At 38.5% G+C, this 13,200-nt stretch overlaps 1 protein-coding gene across 1 annotated transcript in view; it reads left to right on the forward strand.

Moving 5' to 3' along the window:
- Positions 1-12,309, forward strand: part of NUDT9 (nudix hydrolase 9) — a 36,217-nt gene extending 23,908 nt beyond the window's left edge. The window contains exons 5-8 of the mRNA XM_059067515.2: positions 3,312-3,423; positions 5,052-5,198; positions 7,094-7,178; positions 11,796-12,309. Of these exons, the coding sequence (XP_058923498.1) occupies positions 3,312-3,423; positions 5,052-5,198; positions 7,094-7,178; positions 11,796-11,974 (523 nt within the window). The 3' untranslated portion in view covers positions 11,975-12,309. The remainder of the gene's footprint in view (positions 1-3,311; positions 3,424-5,051; positions 5,199-7,093; positions 7,179-11,795) is intronic.
- Positions 12,310-13,200: the final 891 nt, after the last annotated feature.

Below are 13,200 nucleotides of genomic sequence, written 5' to 3' on the forward strand. Positions count from 1 at the left end.
TCCCAGCTCCTTGCATGTGAGGTGTTATTAGGTGCTAGTAAACGTTTGTGAGCGGACAGAACCATCATTTGCCCCCTTATCCCTCCTCTTACCTAATTAGCGTAAATTCTGTTTGTTTAATTTAAGTAAAATAATATAGTGATTAAGAGTGCAGATTCTGGAACCAGATTGCCTGGGTTCAAATCTTGGTTTACACAACTTTTTTCCCCTGCAACCTCAGGCAAGTTATCTACTTCTCTGCGCCTCATTTTCCACATCTGTAAAATAGAAACAATAATACAGCTACTTTACAGGCTGGTTTTGAGGCTTCAGTGGGCAAATACATTAAAGCACAACAGTATCAGGTCCATAATAAGTGCTGCATAAATGACTTTTAAAAAGTAAAGGCTAAAGAAGAAAAGAGTAAAGGTGAAGTCTGTCTTTTCTCCACGTTCACTGCCTCTGCCTTCCGTCCTGTCCTCACTGTCTTGTACCCGGACCACGGTAACGGTCGTCCGGCTGGTTTGCTTGCCTCCAGTCTCGCTTCCCTCCAAACCAACTCACAAACTTCTGTCGACGTGAGTGAGCTTTCTAAAATACAAATTGCTAATGGCTTTTTCCCTGCTTAAAAAATGTTCTCTGGCTCTCTAAGCAGACGAATCTGATGAATTCTCTGCATACTTCTCCAGCCTCACCGTCTATCTTTCCCTCACTGATGCTTATGTTGCCGCATATACTTGCCGTTTCTTGAATACATTATTTTATTTCATAACTGTGTTTCCTCTCTCTGTCATCCTTAAAACAGACGTTGTCTTCTTATACCAATTATTCTTTCATTTCTATTTACTGTACTCATCAAGCTGTCTCTCTTGTAGTTTATTCTCATACATGTCAAGCTCCACTGCTAGACTGTGAACTCTTCGGGGGGGGGAATTATGGGTTAGATATGGTATTCAGCCACAATACAAAGAAATTTGGGCACTCATACCTAAACTACTATATTTTAAAAATTTTTTTAACATCTTTATTGGAGTATCATTGCTTTACAATGGTGTGTTAGTTTCCGCTGTACAACAAAGTGAGTCAGCTATACATATACATATATCCCCATATCCCCTCCCTCTTGCCTCTCCCTCCCACCCTCCCTACCCCACCCCTCTAGGTGGTCACAAAGCACCGAGCTGATCTCCCTGTGCTATGCGGCTGCTTCCCACTAGCTGTCTATTTTACATTTGGTAGTGTATATATGTCCATGCCACTCTCTCACTTCGTCCCAGCTAACTGACCCTTCCCCCTCCCCGTGTCCTCAAGTCCATTCTCTACATCTGCGTCTTTATTCCTGTCCTGCCCCTAGGTTTGTCAGAACCATTTTTTTTTTTAGATTCCATACATATGTGTTAGCATACGGTATTTGTTTTTCTCTTTCTGACTTACTTCACTCTGTATGACAGTCTCTAGGTCCATCGACCTCACTACAAATAACTCGATTTCATTCTTTTTATGGCTAAGTAATATTCCATTGTATATACGTGCCACATCTTCTTTATCCATTCATCTGTTGATGGACACAGGTTGCTTCCATGTCCTGGCTATTGTAAATAGAGCTGCAATGAACATTGTGCTACATGACTCTTTGTGAATTATGGTTTTCTCAGGGTATATGCCCGGTAGTGGGATTGCTGGGTCATATGGTAGTTCTATTTGTAGTTTTTTAAGGACCCTCCATACTGTTCTCCATAGTGGCTGTATCAATTTACATTCCCACCAACAGTGCAAGAGGGTTCCCTTTTCTCCACACCCTCTCCAGCATTTACTGTTTGTAGATTTTTTTTTTTTTTTTTTTTTTTTTTTTTTTGCGGTATGCGGGCCTCTCACTGCTGTGGCCTCTCCCATTGCGGAGCACAGGCTCCGGACGCGCAGGCCTAGTGGCCATGGCTCACGGGCTTAGTTGCTCCACGGCATGTGGGATCTTCCCGGACCAGGGCACGAACCCGTGTCTCCTGCATCGGCAGGCGGATTCTCAACCACTGCGCCACCAGGGAAGCCCTAGATTTTTTGATGATGGACATTCTGACCAGTGTGAGGTGATACCTCATTGTAGTTTTGATTTGCATTTCTCTAATGATTAGTGATGTTGAACGTCCTTTCATGTGTTTGTTGGCAATCTGTATATCTTCTTTGAAGAAATGTCTATTTAGGTCCTCTAAACTAGTATATTTTATTAAGTCTCATGCGGAGTGATGATTAGATCATAGGCTTTCTTTTTTGGCTTAGCACTGGAAGTTCAAAATCCTTATCTTTGCCTAAGGGACTATTAAAACTATTCTTAAAATTCGGCAGGAGGAGGTAGATGTGGTGGGTGTAGGGAAGGAGAAGGGGAGATTTATCAACATCTTTGTGAAGGAGGCTGTGGTTAGAAAAAGCACATTCTGAAATTAACGTTGCCTCAATGTTTTAAAAAATGCAATTCAGTTTGAAATATAAAATTAAATTAAAGGATAGTGTGAGACTTCTTTTATCAAAAGCGGGGATAAAGATTGAGAAGCACTTTTTTTGAGACCAGCTGAACATGTATCATATAATCTGCTTTTCTGAAAACATAGGCCGAACTGTTAAAAGCAAATATTACAGATCTTTTTCAGTACTTAAAATTCTTAAAAAGGATCCTGGGATTAAGAAAAAAAAAACTTTGGGCTTTCCTGGTGGCGCAGTGCTTGAGAATCTGCCTGCCAATGCAGGGGACACGGGTTCGAGCCCTGGTCTGGGAAGATCCCACATGCCACGGAGCAACTAGGACCGTGAGCCACAACTACCGAGCCTGCGTGTCTGGAGCCTGTGGTCCGCAACAAGAGAGGCCGCTATAGTGAGAGGCCCGCGCACTGCAATGAAGAGTGGCCCCCGCTTGCCACAACTAGAGAAAGTCCTCGCACAGAAACGAAGACCCAACACAGCCAAAAAATAAATAAAGTATACCACTAATAATTAAAAAAAAAAAAAAAACTTTTATGACCCTTCTTTTAAATTCTGTTCTGCTTTTAATTTTTTTGATAAATTTTACTTTAAGTAGTAAAAACTATTTATATCTTGAATTTTTATTATGGAGACTATAATATCCTTTATGGAAAGTAGATATTTGTCTTGGTTTGTAACAGTGCTAAATAAAGAATATGTTTAATACAAAACAATATTTCTTTACAAAACTAGCTGATTTGAGGTGAATTTATATATGCTCTGTTATAAAGAAAAATATATCTTTATAGCTTTGTCTTAAGCTTGAAATAGAACCTTGGTCTTTGTTCTGAATCAGTTATGACCTTACATTACTGTTATAGGTGGAAAAGGGACAGAAGTGGAAATAAAATTACCCATCCCATTTCTGGGAGAAACATCTTACAGTTTGTTGCAATAAAAAGGAAAGACTGTGGAGAATGGGCAATCCCAGGGGTAAGCATTAAAATTAAGTCAAATCAGTGTTTTAAGTTCTTTTTAGTTGCTTTATTTACTACAAGGTTATTGTGTATGGATCTCTTCCACTTCATTTATTCTCCATTCCTCCCCAGTAATTCTTTTGCAATGAAGTATCATTGTCAATGATAAATGTAGGATAATACAACAAAGCTGTTAGAATCTGAGTCTAATTCTAAAACCCTTGGGAAAGAACATGGACTTTGGAGTTAGACCTGGGCTTGTGTTTTGACCTTTCCACTTTGAGCTGAGTGATATGGAGTTCAGACCTTTGTTTTAAAAATAATCATATATATTTCACAGGATTATTAGAGATAGCATATAAAGCACCTGGTATAGTAGATACTCACTAATGTTGGGTTTCATCTCAGAACTCATCACCTGCTCCAAGCCCAAGGTAAGATTTTTAGTATTTTTAAAAAGATAACACTATTACTGTTCCTTGTAGCTTTTTAGTTTTCATAATATCATCAGGAAGAGTATGCTTCTGTCGGGTTCATGTCGGTAGTGTATTGCAAGGGGCTTTTAACATGTGTATGTGTTCAGTAGTGGGTTTTATAGTTGATGCCGTATTATGAAATGGAGATAGTTTGATGAGAGGATGCCTCTTTATATACACATTCTGCTATCTGCAGGAATGGCTTTTTTTTCTTTGTAGGGTAAAATGGAATGAAAATGAAGGTTGTAGCTGACTGTGACAAAAGCTTAGCCTAATTATAAGAGCCAAATAGTCAAACTTCACTCAGTGCTGAATGCAAAGTACAATGATATCATCACAGGATCTTATGTTTTTATTGTCAACTTGAAATTCTGATCAGTCAGGGAACTGTTGTCGTTAATATACTTTTGAGGGTTGTTGATCTACGCAGTATATTTTGAGCATCTGCCCTTTGTCAGCTAATATTTTAGACATTGAGGACACAGCAGAGCGGCATAAACAAACATCCTGTCTTCTTGGTGCTCACACTCCAGTGAGGGAGACAGATAATATAACATAAACAAGTTACTGTAATGTTAGAAGGTGATAAATATCAATATTAAGAAAAAAACTAAAGCAAGGAAGGGGATTAGGAAGTGTTTGAGAGTTTGCAATTTTCGATAGGGTGGTTAGAGAAGGTCTCCTGAGAAGGTGACCTTTGAGTGAAGATCTGAAGGAGGTGAACGAGTGAACCATGTGGATATCTGGGGAAAGCATCTTGGGCAGAAGTCATAGCAGGTGCAAAGGCCTTAAGGTTGGGATATGTCTGGCACATCGTAGGAATATTGAGGAGGTCAGTTTGGCTGGAATGGAATAACCAATGGGGAAAGTATTAATTTGCTGTATTCTTTCTTGCCTCCAACCCTTCCTTCCATAGCTTGAGTTTGGAAGATACCAGGAAAGGAATCTGACTGGCTAAGTTGACCGTAGGCTAACCTTGTACTCATTACTATGGTTGAGTATGGGATACGCTGCTAAGCTGCTTCTCCTAGAAACAAATGATTTAGAGAAGAGCATATCACAGAAGATTATGGGCAGATAGGGCAATATATGTCCACTGCATCACAGTAAATATCTATTGATTGAATTAAAGCTTATTACTTTTTTTAAACAAAAATGTGACTCTTAGGGGATGGTGGATCCAGGAGAGAAGATTAGTGCCACACTGAAAAGAGAATTTGGTGAGGAAGCTCTCAACTCCTTACAGAAATCTGGTGCTGAAAAGAGAGAATTAGAGGAAAAATTGCACAAGCTCTTCAGCCAGGAACATCTAGTGGTAAGACATGAAGATTTCCAGGAAGGATTTAGTCCTGGGGATTAATGAAAATTACTTAAAGTTCACCTGGAAATTTGGTAGATCATTTTCTGAATAAAGTGAAATACTTGTATATTTGAAATACACGTTCATAAAAGCAAATTAAATTATAGCTCTTCACTGTAAATAGATTTCTACTTAAATTTTTATAGTCCAACTTTAGGCCAGTTACATCATTTACTATAATACATTTTTTCCCCTCTTAATTTTTTTTTCCTCTTAATTTTTCTTTAGGTGTGAGCTAATGTGACACTGAGTTCACCCATCTAACAGAAAATCTTTTCTTTTAAAAAAAATTTGCATGGGGGCTTCCCTGGTGGCGCAGTGGTTGAAAATCCGCCTGCCGATGCAGGGGACATGGGTTCGAGCCCTGGTCTGGGAGGATCCCACATGCCATGGAGTAACTAGGCCCGTGAGCCACAACTACTGAGCCTGCGCGTCCGGGGCCTGTGCTCCGCAACAAGAGAGGCCGCGATAGAGAGAGGCCCGCGTACCGCGATGAAGAGTGGTCCCCACTTGCCGCAACTAGAGAAAGCCCTCGCACAGAAACGAAGACCCAACACAGCAAAAATAAATGATAAATAAAATTAATAAACTCCTACCCCCAATATCTTCTTTTAAAAAAAATTGCATGAATTCAGCTTTTTTGAAAGGACATTTACATTTTAAATTATGTTATTCAGAGTTTTTCTTGTTCATAACCATTTAAGTCTCATGGCTGTTTTGTCTACATACCCTTTGTGATTTAAAAAAATCACTTTATAAGGTATATGTGCACTAATAAGGAAAAGGGTAGATTTTCTTTTCTTTTTTATTGGTTTTTCTTTGAATTGCTTTGTTTTCTTTCTAGAATTAGGATTTCTTAATTATTTATCTATCAATATGCTGTTTGGGTTTCAGGTCACATTTGTGTTAGATGGCTAGATCCAAATCTTTTCATGTATTAATAGCTTAAATATTAGTCTTTACTAACCTTATTTATAGATTTCTAACTAGAAGAATCTATCTTTTTATGTCTAAAACTATAATCACAGAAGTTATTAAAACAGAAAAATACTTATAGGGTCTTAAAAAAAATCATATGGCCCAAATATGACTATTCTCAAATTCTGAAATTAGAGTCTGAGGTGTTGAGGGTTTTATGAATTTTAAAGCTGCCTCAAAATGTTCTTGAGAATATTGTTCCCTGGGAAATTTATTTATTTATTTAAAAATATTTTATTCTTTTGATGCTATTGTAAATGGAATTCTTAATTTCTTTTTTTAAAAAAATATTTATTTATTTGTTTGCGCTGGGTCTTAGTTGTGGCTCACAGGCTCCTTAGTTGTGGCATGTGAACTCTTAGTTGCAGCATGCATGTGGGATCTAGTTCCCTGACCAGGGATTGAACCCGGGCCCCCTGCATTGGAAGTGTGGAGTCTTAACCACTGCGCCACCAGGGAAGTCCCTGTTTTCTTAATTTCATTTTCACATCGACTTATTTTTGGCCGAGCTGTGTGGCTTGTGGGATCTTAGTTCCCCGACCAGGGATTGAACCTGAGCTCTGGCAGTGAAAGCATTGAGTCCTAACCACTGGACCATCAGGGAATTCCCTCCCTGGGAAATGTAAAACAAGCATATGGAATGCTACATTAAAGGTCCTGTAATATTTACATTTCTTTTTTTTTGTGATAAAAAGCACATAACATATAATTTGCCATCTTAACCATTTTTAAGTGTGCAGTTCACTCATGTTAATTAAATGTGCATTGTTTGCAACAGGATATTTCTGATTCTAATGGAGGTAGCATGCTCTTCTCTACCCATTCCTGTTCACCCTACACTTTTTTTTCCGTCTGTCTCCTTTTAAAAATAGATATATAAAGGTTATGTTGATGATCCTCGAAACACGGACAATGCATGGATGGAGACAGAAGCTGTGAATTACCATGATGAAACAGGTAATTTTACTTATGTTTATTAAGCTAACTGAATTAGAGGATCCAATTTAAGTGAAGCTGACTGCTGGGGCACAGTTAAATCTGGACTATTTTAGCATTCTAAGTCAGATAGGATTATATTTGTATGAAAGCAGATTGTTTATATTAAAAGAATATATAGAAGAAAGCTTTAAAAGTGTTACCAGTAACTAATATCCTTTAATCCATTGGTAGCATATAAAATTAAGGTTAAATTTATAGACTAAAATTGTGTGCCTTAAAGTTGTTTATATGACTGCATTTGTGTAAAATAAAAACAAAAGCAACTGGAGATTTGGGTAGGAAGTGTGGCTGTGGTAAAGGAACTGGGATTTATATCTGTCTTAGTGTTTGAAATAATTTTATAAGAGCATACATTATTAAAATACAAGAAATACCAAAAAAATTCCAAGTACTGAAAAAATTGTAAATGAATGTATTTTTCTGGTCAATGTATTTAAAAATTTTAGAGGGTGGGTGGGAATCTGCTATCTTAAAAATTAATTATGATTTTAACATATATTGAATGGCTGGCTTCTTTTGAAACATTTTATTGCTGAATTGGATGACATTTTAAATATTTTGTTTTCGTCTGTAGCATAATGAAATGAGGGTACCATGTCAGAGAACTGAATGTTCCACTCATGGCTCCTTTCTAAGTTGTATTGTTGCAGGAAAAATAGGGCCCGAGTGGGTGATCATATCCCAGGCCTCAGGCGAGTCCCTGGGACGGGCTCCCAAGTGAGGGTCCCTGGCTTCCTGCGGGAAGGAATACAAGAGCAAGCCAGGTGCAAGCCGATTTATTCAGGGAGATACACACTCCATAGACAGAGTGTGGGCCATCTCAGAAGGCAAGAGGCCTCAAAATGTGGGACATTTTAGTTTTTATGGGCTGGGTAATTTCATAGGCTAATGAGTGGGGGAATTATTCCAGCTATTTTGGGGAAAGGGTGGGGATTTCCAGGAATTGGGTCAACAGGCACTCTTTTCCTTTTATTGTCGGCCTCGGAACCGTTACGGCACCTGAGGGTGTGTCATTTAGCGTGCTGATGTATTACAGTGAGCGTATGCTGAGGGTCAAGGTCTAGTGGAAGTGGAATCATCCGCCATCTTGGACCTGGTTGGTTCTAACCAGTTTATGTACTGTCTGCAGTGGCTTTGCCATTCTTTAAAGGTTTTGCCCTGCCCCCTTCCTGTCTCAGCGTAACCTTGTGCAAATCACATGTTCTCTTGGACTCAGTTTTTTCCTTACAAAATGGGCTGGAACTTTTACATCTGTCACTTTTACATTCTTGTTGAACTTCGGAAAACTCCCAGCACCAATTTCATTACTTCCAAACAACAACTCTAACCAAAGTATTAGGATAATTCATCCTGGTATTGAGAACGTACAAGAAATATTTCAGAAGGAGAAGTATGCAAATATAATTTACAAGCAGGTCTCTACAACTTAAGTACTGATAAATTTGTTAGCTATTTATTTTTGGAGTTAAAAAACAATGACTGACCCTCTAAAGGTTGATTTTATAGTGTTTTGAATTGTTCAAATCACTGTTTTCTCTCTGAACTTAAAAAAAAATTTGTGGTCTGATGGTTACAAATCTCTGCTATATCTAAGTCTGATTCTGATGTTTTGTCTCTTCAGACTGTGATTTTTGCCTTGTAGCATGCCTTCTAGTTTTTTTGAAAGGTGAACATGATGTATCCAGTAAAAGAGACTTGAGGTAAATAGATCTTTAGTGTGAGGTCTTATGTTTAGTTGACTAGGAGTTAGGCTGTTGTACTTACTATTTGCTGTAATTGTAGGGGTGTTTTTGTTTTTGTCTCTTCTGTTGTCTTTGGGTTTCTCTAGAGACTACTTAAATAAGGTCTGAGCCACGCAATTCTTTAGTTACACTCCCTGTTATTTTATGGAATCCCTATTGCTGTGGGATTTGGAGGGGGGTTGTGAGGTTTTGGAGGAGAATCATAGGAGACCCCAATGATTAGGTCTTAGTTTTTCAGTGAGCCTGGGCCCCTGGGCTGTGACCTTCACTGCGGCTTCTCAGCTTCTTCCTTCCACCCTCAACACTACTTAGGCGACATAGGAAGGCTAGAGTTGGGTATTTCCCTTCCCCCAGGTTGGTCAGGACTGGTGAAATAGTTTTCCTTAAGGGCAGAATGCTCTGTCTTGTTTCAGAATGGTTACTTTTCCCCTCTCCCTGCTGCAAGCAAGTGGGGATTTTTCTTGTCTTTACCCTGAGAACCTGGTGGCGTTCCTGGAGGTAAAAACTCATGAAAATGTGACCCTCCCACCCCAAGACTGTGCCTCCAGTTCACAGATTAGTTTCCAAAAATTAGTTACCTTTTTTTTTTTTTTTTTTTTTTTTTTTTCCCCCAGTACGCGGGCCTCTCACTGTTGTGGCCTCTCCCGTTGCGGGGCACAGGCTCCGGACGCGCAGGCTCAGCGGCCGTGGCCCACGGTCCCCGCCGCTCTGCGGCACGTGGGATGATCTTCCCGGACCGGGGCACGAACCCGTGTCCCCTGCATTGGCAGGCGGATTCTCAACCACTGCGCCATGAGGGAAGCCCAAGAATTTTTTTTTTTTTGGTACGCGGGCCTCTCACCGCTGTGGCCTCTCCCGTTGCGGAGCACAGGCTCCGGACGCGCAGGCCCAGCGGCCACGGCTCACGGGCCCAGCCGCTCCGCGGCACGTGGGATCCTCCCGGACCGGGACACGAACCCGCGTCCCCTGCATCGGCAGGCGGACTCTCAACCACTGCGCCACCAGGGAAGCCCAGGCCTGTCAGTTACCTTTTAAGTGTTTCTACCACTTGCTAGCTCCAGAGGTGGGATTCTGTTCCTGTAAGTTGTGATTCTCTGTATTTGCCTGTCTCTCCAGTTTTCAGGGTGGCATTGTGCTCTGTGACCTCAATTCTCTGATGGATCCAAAAAGAGTTGTTGATTTTCAGTTTGTTCAGATTTTTTTTGTGTGTGAAGATAGGAGTGATGACTTCCAAGCTCTTCACATGTCAGACTATAAACTTTAAACTTTTTAGAATTCTGTTTTGTATAATTTATTAAGTGACCAGAAGGGGAGGATGCTTTTCAGACATTATTAGATCTGATAAAGAGCATGTTAGAGGACATTGTTATTAAGATAATCAGATATTTTAATTTAACTTTTAGATTCAGGTTTACTTCTTAATTCTGGTTCTCCATTGAATATTGGATGTTGTAGTTGCTGTGAGATACACAGAGAGCTGTCATTTTAGCACTGGGATTTAGAAAGCTGTTATGCTGAAATATTCAACTGATTCTTTTAAGAAGCAGCTTTATTATTTTATTAATTTAAAGGTAATCATTGTAAAGATAAAGGATATAGTGTTTATAATGAGTTATTTAGAAAATAGGTGACATAAAGCGGAAAAAAATTTTAAAGCACCAGTTATTTCATTTCCCAAAGATACCACTGTTAGCATTTTGATTTATCTTTTTCCAGATTTTATATAGCTGCTTTTAAAATAAAAATGGGCTTACACTGTACATTCTGTTTTGTTACTTGAATTTTCACTTAAAAATATATTATGGACATATTTCCATATCAGTATTTATAGAATGGCTTCACTTTCAATGGGAGTGCATTGTGTAGCTGTCTTATCATTTATTTAATAATCTGTGCCCTCTAGATGGAAAGTTCGGTTATGTCCCTTTTTCTCTTTTTGGTTATAAATAATGTTGCCTTGAATACTTCAGTAGCCTTGTCTTTTTATTTCCTTGGGATAAATCCTTTGAAGTGGAATCGCTGGGTTGTTTATTGTATCCCCAGTGCCTAGTACAGAGTCTGGTGTGTAAGAGGCACCTGATGTTTTTTGAATGAATGCGCATCAAAGAGCACCTGCTTTTTAAAAGCTCGATAAACATTGCCGAATTGTCCTACAGAAATGTACCGTTTAGATTGCCAACAGTGATTGAAAGCATTTATTTTTAATTTTTCATAATCATAAATATTTTAATAAATATATTTATATGTATTTATAAATATAACTCTAAATATTATTTTGAATTTTATTTTATTTATTTTTTTTATACAGCAGGTTCTTATTAGTTATCTATTTTATCCATATTAGTGTATACATGTCAATCCCAATCTCCCAGTTCATCCCACCCCACCCACCCCCACTAAATATTTTATTTTATGGTTTCTGGTTTGGTGTTATACTTGGAAGAGTCCACTTACCTTAAGAATCTAAAGTGAGTCATCAGTAATTGTTTTCTTTCATTTTTTTAACATTTAAATCTGTAATCCTTCTGGAATTTTGATGTGAGTGTTCATGTTTATTTAATGTGAACTCTTTTTTTTTTTTTTTTAAGGGTAATATTTTTACTTTTTAAAGAGAAAAGCTTTCTTACTGGTACCGTCACTTAAAATTTAGGAACTTAGTTAAAATTTGGGCATTTGGGAAATTTGGAATATTCTAGTTTTTAATTCACTTGGCCACTTAATATAATGATGATTTAAGATTATTATAGTAACAATACTTGAAGATACAGAATTATGCTGAAAATGAAATGAATAAATTACTTTTTCTTGATGATGTTTTTTCTTTGGTAACCAGGTGAGATAATGGATAACCTTACCTTAGAAGCTGGAGATGATGCTGGAAAAGTGAAATGGGTGGACATCAGTGATAAACTCAAGCTTTATGCTAGTCACTCTCAGTTCATCAAACTTGTGGCAGAGAAACGAGATGCCCACTGGGGTGAGGACTCTGAAACTGACTGCCATGGGTTATAGCTCGCGACCTGCACGTAAGCCAGATGGCAACAAAGGAACACATAGCGAAAAGAAGGCGGCATCACAGAATTCATATATAAAAAGGGCAGGGTAGATCACTTGGAAATTATTTTATTCACTTTCAAAATGATTTGCATTTAGAAGGTTTTGCATCAGAATAAAATTAGCAAATATGGTGAAACAGAACACAGAATGTTCTGCTTTCCAGTCAAAAGAGCCATAAATAATCATATTTTGTATGCATTTTATTTAAGCATGGCTTAAACCAAATTTAACAAGTGATGCTCTTTGAAGAATCAGAATCTAAATAAAGGTAAATTTCTGTTCAGCCATAACTTCTGCTTTCCATGTAGTTCTTGTTTGTCATTTTTTTCCCCCATCGATCTTCTGAGGTCTGAAGGATGTTCCTGTCACATCAAGCTTCTTTCAGAAGAGCACCGATCACCATTGTTTAATCTGATTTATCTTTAAATTATTTGCTTTGCATTTTGCTTTACATGATCTTGTTGAAGCTGCTTTCAAAAGTGGAAGCCTGTTGTATTCTTGCCTTTAGAGTTGTAAGTTTTATGAGGAAATTTCAGTCACCCTTAGTTGGTAAATGTCAAGATCGGCGAACAAGAGCTCATGTTCTCATTTCCAAGAACTCTGAATTTAAAAAATGTGTGCAGGAAATTAGTAATTTAAATTGCTATATGCATTTCACTCTACTGTAACTGTATGTGTCATAAATGAATTAAAAATAGGTGTTCAGAAAGGAACTGAAATCAGAGACAGAGGAGGTCTTTGGGAGTTTTGGTGTTTTTTGTTAGGAAGAGATTGTTAAAGACTGACATAGGTTTTTGAGAGACTCACTATTAACATTGTAATTCCCAGAGGAAAGGAAAGAGTTGGTGTTCCACGTGGTTTTGGAAGCAAAATAACACTGCTTTGTTGCATGTGTATCACATTCTGATATCCAATGGATATCCAAGATATCCATTGGGAAAGTCTCGTGATACTAATTCCTGTCGGCCTGAGGCAGGGACGGTCATAATTCCATCTTCATTCCAGTTGGACTACAGGTGGGGCATCTGAAGAAAAGGAGGGTTAGGGGATAGAGACATGGCTGTCTCCTTCAGATACCGTAGCTAGAGGACAGAACTGGGGCTAAGGTAAAGCAATCGAAAAGGTGTTTTTTTTTTTTTTTTTTTTTTCTCTCTCCCCAACCCCGAGTTAGTGTCAAAACT

This window comes from Kogia breviceps, chromosome 6, assembly GCF_026419965.1.
Source record: "Kogia breviceps isolate mKogBre1 chromosome 6, mKogBre1 haplotype 1, whole genome shotgun sequence".
In the NCBI taxonomy this organism is placed as follows: domain Eukaryota; kingdom Metazoa; phylum Chordata; class Mammalia; order Artiodactyla; family Physeteridae; genus Kogia; species Kogia breviceps.